This window comes from Notothenia rossii, assembly GCF_949606895.1.
Source record: "Notothenia rossii genome assembly, chromosome: 10".
NCBI lineage: Eukaryota > Metazoa > Chordata > Actinopteri > Perciformes > Nototheniidae > Notothenia > Notothenia rossii.
In genome coordinates, this window is record NC_136908.1 from 54261386 (window position 1) to 54280635 (window position 19250).

Consider the following 19250-nt stretch of genomic DNA (forward strand, 5'->3'; position numbering starts at 1 on the left):
ACAAGGTCCTCCTGAATAAGACTCAGTCTGTTGAAGTGACTTCAAACAGGAACTGGCATATGGGTGGGAGTCTTCCGTCATAAAGCTGAATCTTTTCCTCACTCTGTTTGTTCGTCCTTCCCACTCACATCAACTCTCTCCGTCTGGCTTCCCCTCCTACAGTTTTAGTCTGGCTCTCACCCTCTCTGCTTTGGGAAAGAGACAACGTCCTCTGTAGTGATAAGAGAAGCAGATACAGCCAGACGTCTCCGGAGACTAAGCACTTTTTGGCTTAGCGCCAACAATCAATTGTGCAGGATCATGGTCTGTGGACATTTTGCCATACAAAATCTACATGACTGTATTTGCTTAGTCCTTGAATGTAACAAGTCCTACCACAAGTGTGATACGTCCTTCACATCATCAGTTCATGTCTCCTGGAGCTGCGAGCAAAAGTGAATTTATTGCCCTCTGTCTCCTTAATCTATCCCTCACAATTTAAGAAGTAATTACTTTCACCATCTTCCACTGCTGCACCCTCTGCCACTGTTCCTCTTCTCTCCACACTCAAGCTAGAGCCAGCCGGCTTCCTATTAAGATAAAATCACAGAGTATTCCAGACGTTCTTCAGTGTCGGTATGAGCAGCGGAAATGGAAGCACTTCAGGACTTCAGGAGGTTCAGCATAGATTAATGCCCAAAGGATGAGGGTCCTCGATGTAACTGTAGAGTGTGTTTTCTTGTCCTTGAAGACTAGTTTGAATTTTAGAATCTCTTGTTTAAAATTAAGGCGGTCTGCATTTGTCGTAAGTGACACTAGTAGATTTAAGGTTGGCAATACAGCAATAGTTTAATCAGGTGTTGACTTGGGTCAGGGGTGATGTCATAGGGGATTCAGGTATAAACCTTGTCCAGCAAATATGGCAGCTTATAACAGGACCACACAGAGGCTAGTGTTGGGGTTTAGGGGATTTGAGGTGGGACAAAAGAAGGGTTAGGGTTAGTTTATGTTTGAGGGTTCAATTTGCATACCGAGGTTATGTTGAATGGCATTCAGTTTTAGTTATGGAACTGTTTTTGTGTCGAGAAACAGAATAACTTTGTTTGGTTTTGTAGTGGTTTCTTTGTTACATCATGGTGGTAGCCATTTTGTCACATTGATTTGGCTTCTTGTGTGGTTGCTTCTCATTCTTCATGGCAGCATCTTAGTTGGCTTTTTTTGATTTTCTGAGTAGATCTTGTTTCTTCCAAAATGATAACCAGGTCTACTCCTTTTGCCAACAATTATCCAAAATCTGTTGTGAACAAATTGCATCTTTGTTTTATATTGAGGTCTAAAGAGTGTATATATGTGTAATACTGAATGTTTTAGCATTTCTTATTCAAACAAACAGCCTTGTTAAGTGGTACTCAATTTCTCATTATTTTAAATAAATATAACAAAAGTGTTCATTTGTCCATTCATTGTTTTAAAGGGGACCTATCATGCAAAATGCACTTTTTTATGTATTTTATACATAAAAATGTGTCCCCGGTGTGTCAGGGAACTCACTAATGGCGCATTTCCACTACACGGCCTCGCTTGGCCTCGCTCGGTATGGCTAGGCCTCGTTAGGACTGGCTCACTTTATGGCGCATTTCCATTACAGTTTAGGAACTGGGGTAGTATCTATAGTAACGAAGTGTAGGCGGAGCCGTGACGTCATCTTCAATGAGAGCCCCAGAAAAACAACACAGCTGTTAGCTGTTAGCACTCAGAGCTCACAGATCCTCATATCTGTTCAGAAACTAGACAAAAGTTAAAGAAGTACAAACCACATACTGTCTGTGTCATGGTGAATACAGTCGCTGGTTTATTTATGTCTGTATAGGCCGTTGTTGTGAGTGTGGACGGTCGGAGCATACTCGTACCCAAATCTCTAAAAACGGGGGAACAACGGAGCTGATCCAGATTTGCGTCTGATATGACGTAATATCGGAAATGTGGATCGACGGCACTATCAGAAACGTTGCTATCAGAAACGTTGCTATCAGAAACGTTGCTATCAGAAACAATGCCGACGTGTTTTGGACGTAATATGGTATTTTTTACATGAGCAAGCATCGCTAACACTCAGAGCTAACCTGTACTGGATAGAGTATGTGGAAAAAAGCAGGAAATAAAAAAAGGAACTCACCTTGTGGTAAACCCGCAAGAGAAAAAGCATTTGAGCTCCATACTGTTTCAGAAACAATCCTTGATGTGGTTTGGAACATGATATGGCCTTTAATCACGGCAGCATTTAGCTTTATCTCCAGTATAATTCTGAGCAGGCATTAGCTCCCCCTCCTCCCCCGAACCTACAGTTCTCTAACAGGCCTGAAATAGATGGATATCAGGGATGTCTAAAATGCATGATCTGTTTGGTATTTTGAGAAAAACACATCATATACATGTTTTTTATATATTTGTATATATCTGAGAGACCCATAATATGCCTAAAAATAGCATAATAGGAGACCTTTAAGGGTGGGAGGAGTTATGGCTGTATATGTTCCCAGTGTCTTGTTTCCTCTGCCCAGGTGTGCTGCATTGCTGTAACGAGGTGCCTCACGAGGTGCACCTGGTAATGAAGTGCTTAAAAGAGCCAGAGCCAGCAGCAGAAGAGGGAGGCTTCTGCCGTGGGGACTTTCTGCCGTGGGGACTTTCTGCCGTGGGGACTTTCTGCCTCTCAGCCTAAGAGTTTTATTTCTATTTTGTATTCAGTCCTTTTGGAATTAATAGTTTTAAAGGTGTCTTCCTGTGGTGTATTTTGGTCAGGAATGGATTTGTGTTGCCTAGAAGTGGGGTGTAACAGTGTAGATATTCATGATACCCAAACATTTCCAAAAAGTATATTCTTTGGTTTGGGTAGGAAGAATATATTTGAATCAATGAAGTCCATAGAAAACTGACTAAAACTAACCCTAACCCACATCGCAACAACAAAACATGGAGAAGTTATGAATTTCAGTCTCACAATTACTCTCCAGTGGGTAAACCAGACACTCAGGAAAATATCAAATTTCGTCCCCACCCAAATACAGGTGTCAACTGACCTACTGTACATCCAACACTTTGGTCCAGATTAACATCCAACTACCTACCAGATTGCCATGAGATTAAGTATTGATATTCATTATCCCCAGAGGATGAATCCACCAGGTAAAGATTTATCTTGATCTTGGGTGAACAAATTATTTCTAAAATGACTGATTTCATAACATTTCCTCTTTTTGTGTCCCAGTGATCTTAGCTTTAGCACCTCTGGCACACTTTTGGTATTTATGCCCTATTTAGTGCGGATTACATCAAATATGATGATTAGGATTCTTCTTTTTTGTTCAAATCATTTTCAAAAAAGTGACATCATTGTAAACATGGCTATTTTGACTTTCTATAAAAAAGGTTGCGTTGATGTATTTGAGGTGAGTTAACCGCATCCGTTATTTAATTTCCTTTTTGTGTTCCTACCCTTGCTACAGTAAAGCTTTCATCTCTGCACATCCCTTCAAAATGAGCGACATTCTAATTTACATTCTCAGAGAGGCGAGGACTGCAGATATTAATGACTAAGAGCTTTTGTTATCTTTCTCTTTTCGCACCTGCTTTTTACATATTTTCAACCCCCTCTCCCTCAATCCTGCCTTTGAATCATTCAAGCAGCTTTCGGGGTCCAGGCTGGGGCGTCGCTCAATCGTTGACTTGGCATTGGTCCTGGATAAGATTAAGAAAATCTGCTCTCGAAAAATGCTGAGTCACACAAGTGCCATTTTATCGGCAGTGCCAGTAGAGTGGCCCGTCAAAGGGACACAAAACAGTTATGAGGACAGCACCATGCAAAACCAACACTGAGGATGTTGTGCAGTGGCTGGCTGTCAGCGCCTTTGCTCCATCTGCACTTATCATTAAGAATGAGAAGAATCATATTGTATATAAGCAGATGAATATGCCTCACAGTTTGGCGAGGGAGGGATTCGGCTTCCTGAGGCACCAGAATGAACTTGAAATTTGGTTAATTGGAAATAAACTATTGCTAAATAATAAAGTTAAGGAGGTTTCTTTTAAAATTGTACACACAATATATCTAGCAAAAAAGACACTGCAACGATTTGGACTTGATATTGAATATTTCTGTACATTTTGTAATCTTCAAGAAGAGACTATTGGCCATTTATTTTATGAATGCTTGTAATGTAGAATGTTTTATTAGGAAAAAGACGGGACAAAAGGTTCAACTCCAGGACAAAGACATTCTTACAGTATTTACTTCAGGGATAATAGTATGGATGCAGATTTTGTCTTTTTTGTGCAGTTAATTGTATTTTTAGGGAAATTTCATATCCATAAAAAGAAATGGGCCGACTCCAAACCACATTTTGTACATTTTTATCAAGAATTTAAACAATATATTAGCACTATTAAAAAACATTAGGAATAAGAAGGCAATCAAAACTAATTTGATATTTAATCTGAAGTATCAAAATGTTTTTTTTTTTTCCTTTTGTATTTATTTACTGTATGTAATGTCTTGTTGCTTTGAATGTCTGCCCCTGGACTTTGTCTGTTGTATGTCAAATGGAAGATGTTCATGTATGACAGGGGTGTCAAACTCAAGGCCTGCGGGCCAAATCCGGCCCAAGATTTAATTTTATGTGGCCCGCAAGAGCTTGCAAAGAATATAATATGTTTATTATACGGTTACATGCCGCTTTACAGAAGCATGTTGCCCATAAACGACATGTCCCACAATGCATCTCATTTTGTGACATGCACACTGAAGAAACTTGCAATTATTTGCCCTAGACTTCTGCTTTCAGACGTAGTTAGTTATGAAGCTATTACCCAATGCAATAATAATCCAATGCAGAGGCAATAATGTAATGTAATACATCATTTTTTATATACTATATATATGCATATTATATTTATATAGTCTTAAAGTTACAACCGGCCCTTTGAGTGCAACCATAATGCTGATGTGGCCCACGATGAAATTGAGTTTGGCAATTGAATCGATGAATAACTAAAAAATAAATTAAAAAAATAAAAATCTAGCTCAGTGGGGAACCATGTGTCCGATGTTCTCCAGGAGACTGCTGTCAGTGATAATCTTCCATCCACCCCTTCCTCTGTATATGCTTAGCCGGCTCCCCCAGGCCCATGACTCAACCTGCAGGGGTGCTCACAATGCCGCTGACTGACATACCGTGAAATCACCCAAATGGCCCCCACCCAAGAGGAAGGCAAGAGGCTCCCCCACGGACCCACAGGGCGTGTTGGGAGGGCTTCCTCAGCAAGTAGCACATATGTTTAAAGACTGCTACACTCCCTGCTGCCAACTCATCCTCATCACACCCACCTTTCCCTCCTCCCTGCTATCTTGCGTAATTTGATTTTCCGAGTCCATTGTTTTCTCCCCAGTGGCTGTTGGCATGAGGTAATGAAATTAAGCTCCATGTCTCCCACCCAACAAACAGGAACCTTTGTGACAGGGCCACAAGCTTCCTCATCAAATCTCAATCCCACTGAAACCTTGTCTACCAACACCTCCCATCTGAAATGCTTAGTCACACTGATCCCAACAAAAAAATACATGTACCCAGTATTGACTCTTGATATGAACTCTTGTTGTTAGCTTTACATTCAGTCAGACATGAAGCCTTGAATTTGAGGTTTGTCTTTCAAGGTTAATTTAGATTAAATTCTACGACTAGTCTGCCTAAAATGGCCATTCCTGTTTCCATCATTCCTATGAGTAATGATGCTCTTTAAATTTCATTTCATTTCATTTCAAACCTTTATTTAACCAGGTGAATCCCAAAAAGGGATCATCGATCTTTTTTTCAAGGGAGACCTGCAGCAATTAGGTTACACATGAAGAGATAAAAACAGAAAACAGAAAAACAAAAAGGACATCATACAACATAGTTACAGGTTTACAATTTACATACCTAACGACATTTACAGGTACCAACCGTATCACATTGCATAGCATCTATCCGAGCTTTAAAAACATGCAGTGGAACCGAATTGCTCAGTTTCCATTCTTGTTGCAGACTGTTCCAAGCGAGAGGTCCTAGCACTTGGCACATGTAACAAAACCACATCATGAGATCTCAGGCAATAACTACTTGCAACTCTCTGTGTGATTAGAGAGCAGATATAAGATGGTAGTTTACCCAACACGGCTTTGTAGATGAACATGTACCAATGACTGAGCCTCCGTACAGTTAGTGAAGGAAAACCTGCCCTGGCATACAGGGTACAGTGATGAGTTAATACTTTGCAATTAGTAACAAATCTCAGTGCACTGTGATAGGCGACATCTAACTTGATCAGGTAATGGGCAGCTGCATTCATATAGATCAGATCACAGGTAAAAAGGTCACAGAGCCTTTTCCTGGCTTCAAAAGAGAAACAGGACTTGTTTCTGAAAAAGAAACCTAGCTTCACCCTCAGCTTTCCAAGCAAATTATTGACCTGAAGTTTAAAAGAGAGGCAATTATCAAGCCAGATACCAAGGTATTTATAACAGGCATCCACTTCAAGTACTTTTCCTTGCGTAGTAACAATATCCAAAGTGGTCTCCGGTGTCTTTTTGGCATTCGAAAATAGCATTACCTTAGTTTTATCAACATTTAAGATAAGCTTAAGCTCATGACAGCACAGGGTGAGAGCCCCTCCTCCAACACACACGAACGCGCACATGACCAATAAGGGCACGAGATAAGTTTGTGCACAGATGGAAGGCTGACAGGCAGGTAGGCCATCCAGTTATTTTAGCCGGGCCGGCTAAAATGATTGGTCGTGCTTTTTACAGTATTACGGCTTCCACAGATGACATTTTTTAATGGATTTTTTGTCAAAGAACTTCAGATATTCATTGCTATCGGGATGTTAAGAGAATTCCATGGAATATAACAAAAAGTGTATCTCGAGCCGGTTTCTCAAACTTACATACCCCACATTTAATCGACACACCTAAATTGTCAACTACTTTAAAATCACCAGCAAGGTCTGCGAAAATGTGATTAGAGCTCAAGAAGTAGTCCTGAAGAACCATCATGGCAGGCAAGCAAAAAAGACAAACATAGTTTGCCGAACTGATTGACTGAGACAAACATCCGTGATGTTTTCGGGGGAAATCCTCCTCCGCACAGCAGCACAGGACAGGCGGAAGCAGGCCCCAGCCCGAACGTGGAGCCGCTCCGGTCTCTCCGCGATGTCCCCGGGGTAAATCCCCCTCAGCACAGAAGCACAGTACAGGTGGAAGCAGCCCTCCGCTATAGCAAAACAGGACAGGCGGAAGCAGGCCTCAGCCCGGTCTCCACGCCGGAGGAAGAGAGGCAGCCCTGCCCCCCACTTTCCACGCTACGTGAGGCGGATAAAACAACGTCTCTGTGCCCGGTGTTTAAACCTCTCTGATGGGAACAGCTTGATTGGTGTGTGACTTGGCAGAGAATAAGTTGTAATGTTTTACTGTTTCAACATTTAAGGTGTTTGTCAGCACACATACAGCCGCTCCATTCTCCGCACACACACTCACACAGTCCACCTGCACACGAAAACACATGCTGATATTTGTGAACATTAGGACAAATCGCATCGAGGAAATATTGAAGTTTAACATTCAAATGACGTTATTTGGACGATCACATAATCCATTGGTTTATTTCGAATCAATGCCGCACTCTCACATTTTTTGGGATTACTGACACCACCATATTTTCACATCTTTACAAAAGAGAGCAGAAGTAATGATGACTTTTTTTGTTGGCTAATCCGGATACTACTCTCGCCCTGTTTCCCTCAACACTTTATTAAGGGTAATGCATAAGACACCCTGATGAAGGCAACCAAGCGAAATACATTGGTTTCACTCTTTCCTTTCTCCCCACTCGTCTTCTGCGCAGAAAACAAACATATAAAGTGTGGAGACGTATCAAAGGCAGAAAACAGGCAATCTTTGAGTTTTTACAGTCAAAACATTTCACTTTTTATCTTTCTGATTGAAAAAATACAATTTCTTCACATGCACCAAAACCCACTTCCCCTTTTGTGAAATAGCGTTTAATTGTACCATCGGTCCTGGATCAGAGAACATAATTAAAAAAGGGAATTGCAGCGCAGAGCTGAACAATGCAACCTATTAAGCAGCAGAGAAAAGCAGACAGACAGTAGCCTGACATTTGCTGATATAGTAAACAAAAGTGCAGTTATTATCCGCACTTATTCACAGCACAGCAGTCGCAATCAGGAGGATTCAACGTCTTTGAAGACAGAAGTTGTTTTGATCATCTATGCCTCTTATTCCCCAATCATTCTTGGTTTTCTTCTCCATTTGTAGCCTACAGTTAGGACATTTATTGTCTGCTGAACATTTCATTATTTCCCTCCTTTATGTTTAGTTCCAGTGTTTCTCTTGCCTGTCTCACAGATTGGCAAGAACTCAGAAGACAATGAGACGAACAAAAGATCAATGAAAGCTGGTTTTACAAAGAGGCGTCAGCTGGACTTTTACTGATAGTGTTAATATTACATTGAGCAACACATCCTTACATGAGCATTTCTCTAAATATGTTCCAAATATGTTTTCTGTTTGACCAATTCAATCGCCATCATTATTTTAAAACAATCTTTTACTAACTTTGACTGAATTTTTATTTTTATTTTGAGGAATTCATTGAGGATACGAGGCCATCGTAAAAGAATATCCTCTTATCCACAACTAACAATGTGGAATATTAACACCAAATAATATATTTTCCATAAAAAAGATGGAAGACATGATTTCATGTGATGTAAAAATGACATAAATAAATGAACAGTGCACTAAAAGGTTTGATTGCTTCTTTTACTGTCTTCTCTCTGTGCAGAACACTAGCATAACAGTCAAATCTGGAGTATATCCTTTTTTGAAATTCTCTTTTTATTCACTTTTCAAGTCTATACAATCATTGACAATGCTTTCAATGAAAGCACACATCAATGTATTACGTATGTTGTGGACAATACAGAGGCAGGACTCACTGACCTTTAAACTTGCTATAAAATATAGTATGAACATGAACAAGGTTATGAGGGTGTACCTCAATTATACTATTGAGGTACTTGTGTAATTGTTTAAGGTTTGGGGTTAGGGTTAGGGTATATTGTAAATATACCCGAAAATCCACTTTATGGGCGTACTGACTTAAAGGTCCCCTGTTATACAGTTTTTCATCAATATATTACAGGTCTCAGATATATACAAAACATGTCTCTGAAGTGTTTGGCTCGAAATACCAAACGGATCATTGTAGCATCCCATAGTCCCCTCTGTTTCAGCCCTGTTTCCAAAGTGCTGATTCTCTGTCTGTTACTTTAGATGAAAATAAGGAGCCCCTCCCCACGCCCCTCTGCAAGATATTTGGTTAAAAATAACACAATGGTGCTCTAGGAGGAAATTCAGGTGATAAGGTGGGCGGGTGTTGCCTTGTTGCTGATTGGCTAATGGTTACACAAGCCAAAAAATCGTTATGACATCATAAAGTGGCCAAAATCTGATCAGCTCATTTTCAGACAGGTTTTTATATAAATAGCTGAAACTTTCAGAATCTCTTTACACAGAGGGGACACATTTTTATGTATAAAAGACATGAAACAGTTGATTTTGCATAATAGGTGACCTTTAAGGGTTGGGGTTAGGGTATATTGTAAATATACCCGAAAATCAGACAAATGATGGGCGTACTGACTTAACATACATTATCAATCTTTCCCATCTTTTAAAAAAGATTCCCTGTTGCGATCTCAAAGCAAAAGTAATCATTTCCATCTTAGAGATATCGTAAACAATGTCAATCCACTCGCCCACCATATATTTTCCTGGTTTTAACCTGGGGTCTATCTACTGTATCTTTCATGCTTTCCAAACTTCTACTGATATGTAGTCAAATGCAGAGGCATGGATGACATCTGACAGCTCCCAGCTCCAGCCATCAAACCGGCCTGTGTGTCCTGTCTGAATCCTGACCGCTGCAAAGACCTATAGACCAAGACAGACAGACTGACAGCTGCAGAGGCATGCTTCAAACTGTGCGTCCGGGTTTAAACACATCTCCCAGTGAGGTATCCGCATCAGACCTGACAATGCTCAGTCATCCATACACCGGAGACAAACTGTATGCAGATAGTCAGAGTCAGTTGTGTTGTGAAACTGAGTCAAATGCAAGACTGAATCAGCAGCGCTTTTTCAAACTGTTCCATTCATAGACTGTTAGTGATCTTGTCAATGTGGTGCAGCGACGGTGGACACTGCTAGACGAGATTGTCACTTTACAGGTGCTACATTTTGGTGCAGTAAAAGTCCAAGTCTCAGTTGAAATTGGACATAGTGTGTGTCTGATCAGTTTCACCCTAGATAGTTGGGCAGAATTGTATTTTTGTTTAGATGAAAGGAGCTTTTTCCTTTAGGCAGTACAAGACAATAGAAGTTTGTGCACCTGGATTTGTATGTACCCTAACACCAGAGCTATAGTACTGGGATCGTGCTCTGGTCTTGATTCCTGTCTCGAGACCCCTTGTTTGGAGTCTTTCTCTTGTCTTGAATTTGTACCTTGTTGGATTCGGAGTTGTCTTGTGTGATAGTGAATTAGTATTATGGGTAATTTATCCACAAAAATGTGTGTATTATGTCTGTGCAAAAGAGCAGAGGATAACAATTGGAAATAAACGTTTGCCCATCATGGTCAAAAACAGGATTTAGTTTAACTTGGTTATCCTTGGCTTTGAGATTGCTATTGACTCTGACTTGACTTAACCTTGGATTGGACTTCATTAAGTTGGTCTAGACTGTAGCCCTGCCTACAATCCATTACATTTTTTACCTTCAACAATACAATACAATTATGCACCCTAAGTTACAAAATATGTGCCTTTTCATTGGTTGGCAGTAACACCATTGTTCATTTGTGTTATCTTTAGTTTGAATAAATGTTTTTCTGTTTTAGGTCATTCTTTGTAAAGTCATATTCCCCGAGCCAGTTTGTGACAGTACTCCTCCTGTATTTCTATTTCGGAGCTGGCACAACTTTTCCCTGTGGAACTAGGGTGGTTCTTGCTCTGTCAAACACTTAGTATTCTCAGCTGGAAAGACTGGAATCTCCTGTCACCAGTTTTCTGCAATGACAAGCCATGTGTTTGTGTTTGTGTGTGTGTGTGTGTGTGTGTGTGTGTGTGTGTGTGTGTGTGTGTGTGTGTGTGTGTGTGTGTGTGTGTGTGTGTGTGTGTGTGTGTGTGTGTGTGTGTGTGTGCGTGCGTGCGTGCGTGCGTGCGTGCGTGCGTGCGTGCGTGCGTGCGTGCGTGCGTGCGTGCGTGCGTGTGTGTGTTATTTTACCCTGCCTCCCAATGGTAGGTTACTCCAAGTGAAGTCAGGGATAGATTTCTCACTTATATGCAGGAGACCCACCTCTGGATGATCGTAGGTGGCCTGAGAGCGAGTTGGTCCTTGTCTTCTCCTGATCAACATGCACAGTCTGTCAAAACCTTCATGGACAATTTCGGTAACCATATATAACCACGTTTAAAGCCCCTTCACAGAACCAGAAGATAAACAATGTAAAGGAGGTGATGTTTGACAAAATCCCACCTGATAGACATCGGTTCCCTGCCAGCATGATCTATATAAACAGATATCCAAATACAAATGTAGAGGACATTTTGTGAGTGTTCTGGTTTTTCTTTTTTAGTCAGAATAGTGTTATATTTTAGCTGGCTTTGGTTGCATACAGGTAAACAGTCCCTTTGTAAAGCATGAGCTTATTGGACTGTTTACAATGAAAGAGTCTTGACTGCGAAATCCATTACTTGAAAGTTTATCGTTGGCCACACTGGAACACCAGAGTATTTTCCGTTGTCCCCAGAGGCTAAATCGCTCTTAGATAGATTGTTAGCCAATTCGTACCGAGATTGCTTCCAACCCTTTTATAGGACCCTTTGGTGCAACAGTGAATCTCCATCTCTTAGAACAGAGAGGAGGATAGAGTGGTGTAGGGATGACGTATTTTTGATGCATGTTTTGTTTAGCTGGATAATCTCCACATGTCTACCCTACTTTTATAATTTTCTAATCATAAATCTAATCGCCAGAAGCAAAATGCTAACGTTATGCTATAAACAAACTACAGCAGAGGCGCACGACTTCAACGCCAAAACAACTCAAGATCGATATTCAAAAATACAGATTCAAAATTGCACAAGTTGAAGCGTTTGTTTTAACAGTTTTCAAGAGAGCAGGTCCTTGCTTTCAAGCCGAACAGGGGCAAACAAACTTAGCGGGAGTGTTTACGTGTTCGGCGTAATGACGTACAACGTCCTCGACAACTTCTGTAGTCCTATTCAGCCACTTGTTAACAACCATCGTTTTTCAGACACGTAAACTCTTCAAAAATCACCAGTGGGGTCACTGCTGATGTATTTCATGTCGTAGAACAAAACGTGATCCGTCTCTTAAATGTGTGTCAACCACAGACCTTATTTCCAGCTATTTTCCCAAATCCTATGGAGAAATCCCATTGACTCTGAGACGAGGGAACCCGTAGTGATAAAATGCTAACTCACTTCCGAGTTTTAGGACTCGTCACTGCACCACTCTATACCGAGATACCTTTTAAAATCACCCTAAAGTTCCCTCAAGTTCATCCTTCTGAGACATACTGTGTTAAGAATACTTTTCAACTTTTACCAGTAACTGTCTTCATCCTTTTGGCTAGATTGATATGAATATTGCCGAGGATATGCATTCATATTAGGGCTGCTTGATTATGGCAAAAATCATAATCTCGATTATTTGGGTCAATAATTGTAAATGCGATTATTCATTGACTTTGAAAACATCCATTTATTGGAGAAAAAATGTTGAACAGTATGTTTTTAACAGTTGATTACCCTTAACTTTAAGTATAATTCAACTGAAAAAAATAAAAATAAAAAAGTAATAATAACAAAATAATCGTTTTATTTCGATTACGTTGTTTTCGTAATCGTTGCAAGCCATAATCGTAATTGCGATTAAGATACGATTAATTGAGCAGCCCTAATTCATATCAATCTAGCCAGTATATAAATCATACATGAATGGGAAAAAAAGTCTAGAAAAGCAGGTATTATTGAAGAAAATAACAGAATAATACACTGTTTGGAAAAAAAGGAACATCTACTCCCAGGCTAAGAGAGCCTGTGGAGTCATGACTTCTACTCTGCCACTGACTGTCAAACGGCTCCCATGCCTCACTGTAAAGGGCAGGGGTCACCATGGTTACAGCGTGACTGACAGGTCCCCTGACAGGGAGTTCCACATGAGCTCCTTCCTCGCAACGTCGTGCCGAAATGACTCGAGGACAGTAAGCCTGGAAAATGCTTCAACACGCAGCATTTATTTTTTATTAATATCATTTCCGAGAGGTTGTTTCCATGTCTGTCGCAATAATGCATAAGAGTATTATAGGATTAGTGAGAACATCTTGCATTAGGCGACATTTTCATGCGTTCTTCATGTGGAATGTGTCATTCGTGGTTTATTTTGGGCAACTAAGAGAGTTTAGTTTGAAGGGCACTTGATCCTCTGAGAAATTTCCACCATCAAGGGACACTTTGAGACATGTAAAAGTGGTTTGGAGAAAAATGTTATTTGGAAAGGTAAGGGGTAGATGAAATGTTTTAGAAGACGATATCAAAAGGCAGATTAATACTCAATGGCATTACAGTGGATGTTGGGTGTAAAGGGGAAGAGACGGAGGACCATGTACAGCATGTGCTACATGAGAGGGGGTGCAATTTTTCTCTTCCATCATTTATGCTCTGAGGCCAAATGTTTTGACCTTTCTCGCCCCACCACATGGTCCCCTCTACCCCGAGCGCTGTGTAAGCCCCCACGCTCCTCCCAGCAGAGCAGCTCACCCGTGACACTCTAATCTACTTGGAGAAGTGCAGTCCGGGTTTTTCGCTCGCAGCTCTTCTTCCTCCTCTCTCCTCCTTTTCATAATTTGTCGATGTCACTGTCATTACCCTCCTGCAGCGCACACGGCTGTCCTTGTGGCAGAGCCCGGCCGTATTCACACACTCTGTCTCTTTCTGTTTGACCCCGACTGTGTGGATTTGCCCATTGGATCAGATTTATAAAACTAAACTTGGATTCAATATTTAACGTGATGGTAAAGAAGCAGTTTAGAAGTCTCTGCAGTTACATTACTGTAATCTCCACCTTCTCACTATCCCACCAGTGCTTTTCACTTTTGTATTCAAACATGTGCATCTCATAACAAAGCAGTATTAAACTGCCAAGACTTTGAGGAAATTGCTTTTCTTTTACCATGAGAAGGCTTCAGGCAGTATCCTCTTTAAAAAATAAAAACAACCATTACATCTTGCCATAAGCTTTCTCTATGAAGCCTACAAATAAAACCTCTTGTAAACCACTGACGTAAGCTCAGCTAAATCAACTCTGCAGGTGTACATTTGGAGGTTGATGTAACCCAGAGTAAATGACTCATGTGTTTAGCTCTGATTAATACCCTTCACTCATCAAGACTGATGGGGGAAACAACATAACGAAGAACAGGAGATAAGCTCCTGAGTCTTAATGCTGTCGTTCTTGTTTGATTCATCCGTACCTATTTAGCTTTTTCCCTTGTTGCTCATCTGGAATGGAATATGATTTGGGAGCAGCGCTTAATCTGTAAAACAAACCTCAACTTTAAACATTGTTTTGTTTTTTGTCTTTGTAAGTCATAAATCATTATTCTTTTCTTGCTTTGTTCAAACAGACGACAGGTGAGTTTGAGTCTCCTCACCCCGGTTATTTAGTTTTCAGTAAAGAGATATTACAGCTATCCTTTTCCTCAATCAAATCCTCATCGCTGCTTAATACTGTATCTTTGCCACTAAAGCCACACACTACATGTAGAGTGTGCTTTTACTGTTATCTGATTCCTACTCTGTTTAGTTTTGACTGTGTATTTCCTCCCACTTCTCTCTGTGTTTTCTCAGTTTATTGCTCTTTTTTATCAGGATATGCCTGTGGCAAAACGGCCATCCACTCCACAGCCAAAGCACTACAAACATTGAGTTTACAAAAGTCACATAATCAAATTCATCATCATCATCATCATCATCATCATCATCATCATCATCATCATCATCATCATCATCAACCGGCCGTGTGAAACATGTGGTTTTAGAGATGGAAAGAGAGTGACCAGGTTAATGGCAGGACACACTATGTTTTATGTTGTCAGCACTTTGTGAAGTATCACATTAGAATAAATCAGGTCCCTCTGTGCTACGTGGGTCTTCAGTTTGTCTTTTTTGTGTGGCAACATTTGTTACTAAATCACAATTGGGTCATTTTTGATGATTTAGCTAAATGTTAGAACGAACACATTTCCTCTGCCTTGTAGTGAAAGCTCGATGTGGTTTGTGTCGGTTACACTCAGGATGTGGGAGTTTTGCTCCACCACTGTGTCAAAATGCATCTGTACAGCTTTCTAAGAACTGGACTGGTGTGTCTATGACTCATTATGGGCTGGTGGGGATGAATCTGTTGTGTTTCTGCTGTCAGGAAGAGTTCAAATGTATTATACGATATGATAAGATAACACTTTAAGGGTCAGATCAAGTCTGAAATTTGATTTGCATCACAGTGTAACTTCAACATAGACAAATATCATGAAACAATACATGAAAAACAAACAACAAATGTTTAACATCACAATCACTGAGAGAAAACATGCTCAAAGACCCTTTAGCTCTGTATTTACTGTGAGGGTTGACTGATTCACAAAGGAGTGCTTCAGACTGTCTTGATTGAATAATTGGCCCCTGTATCTCCGATTAGGTGGTAGCAGTTCATATTCGCTGTTCAGATTTTTTTTTTGAGTCCGAGATGATGTTGTTGGACAGCCTTATTAGGTTATTGTGATTCGTAAAGTCTCTGACAGGGTTGACCAACAATCTTTGAGCAGATTGGAGCAGTTTTGATTTGAAAGCTGTTGACAAACACTTGTACCAGGTAGTATTGCAGTGCTGTAGAATAGACAAAATCACAGATGTAAAGAACAACAGTTATGAGTGCTATTCTAGCGATGTTAATCAATGTCTCTCCTTTTGTGTTTCCTCAGACTTGCGGCGGATGACGGCAGGTTTCATGGGCATGGCGGTGGCCATCATCCTGTTCGGCTGGACCATCGGAGTGCTGGGCTGCTGCTGGGATAGAGGCCTCATGCAGTATGTGGCCGGCCTCCTCTTCCTCATGGGGGGTGAGTCACACTTTGGAGAGGTCGTAAACTGACTAGCTACTCTTATGCTACGCTAGGCTAACCCCTTTCCTATGTTAGATCCGTGCTTTTGCGACCATTAGAAATGCTCAAACTAATGACCAATTACACAATTCCTGTGACAAGTTGGAAAGGAAATATAATTCTAATGTGGGAAAGTGTAGTCATTTCAGTGAGCTTATCCAGCCACTGCATCCCTCAAGCATACACACACACACACACACACACACACACACACACACACACACACACACACACACACACACACACACACACACACACACACACACACACACACACACACACACACACACACACACACACACACACACACACACACACACACACACACACACACACACACAAACAAACACACACACACACACACACACACACACACACACACACACACACGCAACCCTGTGTGTCCTAGTTTCTGGCAGTGGGCAGTCAGTAGTAGCCTCACACACACATTGACATGCTGTGTGCTGGCAGAAGGCGACTGCACACTCAATTATGATGGGCTGTGGATTAGTGTTGTGCCCTACAGTTGTATAATGAAAAGGCAATTAAAAAGTCAATTATTTTGCTTGGCAATAAAGGCACAAGAAATAGCCTGGGTCAGTCTGCAGTGGCCAAATCACTGCAAAGCCGCCCAAAGGGTCACAGCTCTCCCAAAATGAGGCCAAATGTAGCGCTGTATCTCCAAATGCTCCTACTAAACACATTCCAAAGTATTAGATTCATTCAGATGGGATAAAGTGGACTGACTACTAAATCGTTTTGCAATTTGAAAAGTAAGAGATGTCAGCGGTTTGGTGGCATGTTCTCCTTGAGATCTCTTGGGGTTTTGCCAAGAGTTAAGTGTAGCAGAGAGAAATTGGACCACAATGTAACGCAGATCATAAATACATTCAAGGAGAGACTGCCTAGAAGTGTGCACCATCGTTCCCATTAGCATTAACTATGGAATGCTTATCACCAATTACATTTTCGGCAATAAGCCACCATTTTTAGTGTTTAGTGGAAGATACATATCCATATATCTTGGTTTAATATGCATGAGGTCAACACTGACTTAAAATCACAAGCTGGCATGTGTTGACGTCCTCAATATTTAACCATATCAACATATTTTCCCATGAATCATTGCAGGATGTGACCTTGCACCAGATAACGAATAGAGGGTTGTCACAGATTGGGTTTAATTTAATTGGATATGGAAATGCTTTCTAACATGGCCAACATTTGATCTCACATGCCTTCCCAGATATATAATTCTGTCAAGGACAACATGAAACATGGCCACTATAAGCTAGTGAGAAAACACAATAAAACCCTGTCCTAATGAATTAAAATCCAGCATCTTTCCTTTTTTCTCTTGTGGGTTGAATGTTTAAGTTTTCCACAACCTCTACTTCTGTCTCTGTTAACTGGTGGATTTCTGCCATGTTAAAGGTGTATGACATTATCTGACAAAAGTACGCTTTTCGGAGCCAAACCGGTTGATAGTTTTGATTGTTTGCCAAAGCGATTGACTGGAAACAGGACTTATTTGTCTTAAATGTCACCTATTATGCAAAATCCACTTTTTCATGTCTTTTATACATAAACATGTGTCCCCTCAAAGTTTCAGGAAAAAAGATTACTGTAGCTCACTTTTTTTCCTGATCCATTTATATAAAAATATGTAGGAAAATTAGCTGATCAGATTTTGGCCACTTTATGACGACATATTGATTTTTTTGGCTTGTGTAATGTCCATTAGCCAATCACCAGCAAGGTAACCCCCACCTTAGATCAGAATACCTTTATTAGTCCCACAGAGGGGAAATTTGCATCGTTACAGCAGGAAAGAGCCACAGACAGCTTAGTGTTGCATATGTTAAAAAAAAAAGTACTAAGTTATGATATAATAAAAAATATAATAAAAAAAGAATAATAATAAAATCACCTGCATCTCCTCCTAGAGCACCATTGTGTTCTTTTTAACCAAATATCTCTCATGCCCCTTTCACACCAACGCGTTTTCAGCTCCGACTCGGAGCTGGAGCCTGAAAAGTACCGTTTTTTCCTGTTCACACCGCAGCGGCGCCGCCTCTTAGCTCCGGAATCCGGTTCACTTCCAGCTCCAAAAAATTGTCGGTCTAGAGGCAAGAGCTTCGGAGCTAAGAGGCGGCGTCGCTTACATCGAGGCGTGCAGGAAACTAAACCCACCTCCCCTGAACATGGGTCGACTGAAGAGTCTCGTCATGCCTGCCTACAAGCAGTAGTGCTGAGCAAAGTGACTAGAAGGCAACACACTTTATAAAGTCAGGCAACACTAACCAGGCTTCGTGTGATTCTGTTTGTTTGTACCTTACTTTGACCATCGTTCACTGTTATTTATCATTGTGGAGAGCAGGCAGGCGTTTTGTTTTGTATTATAGCAGCTATCGGATGGAATCAATACATTGGCTGCACAGGTTGTCATGTCCGACTATCACAAGTAGAATCATAATGAAAAATACGCCTGTAAAATACGCCTGTAGAAAACGGTTTATGCCACAATAGGATAGCAATAGCAAGTAGTCCGTTTACCTTCGGTTGCTATGCTAACATCACCCATTTTATACCAGAGACACTTTAATAACAGCGTTGTGATGCCAAACAGCGTCAATTCAGACTGACACACATTCACTTAAGGGGAACTGGGGATATGTATCAGCTGCTTGTGTGACAGTCAGACAGTGAATACTTTAGAGAGGCCGCTCTAAAGTATTAGCTAACCCGGAGCTAACGGGAGAATAAACTCCCGTGGAAGAGCAGCACTGCAGCGGTCGGTAAATGCCTCTGAAACACATTAATAAACAATGAACCACGGCACTCTGGAGAAAAGTATAAGCTTGGAGAAGTCGTTATTTTATTTAATCTGACTTTGTGTGATTAAAAGCAACA

At 40.8% G+C, this 19250-nt stretch overlaps 1 protein-coding gene across 2 annotated transcripts in view; it reads left to right on the top strand.

Annotated features, from left to right (window-relative positions):
• The window catches only part of tmem178bb (transmembrane protein 178Bb), an 84578-nt gene that overhangs the window by 61985 nt on the left and 3343 nt on the right, over positions 1 to 19250 (top strand). For both annotated transcript variants that reach the window (XM_079655716.1, XM_079655715.1), the window contains exon 4: positions 16158 to 16295. In XM_079655716.1, the coding sequence (XP_079511842.1) occupies positions 16158 to 16295 (138 nt within the window). The remainder of the gene's footprint in view (positions 1 to 16157; positions 16296 to 19250) is intronic.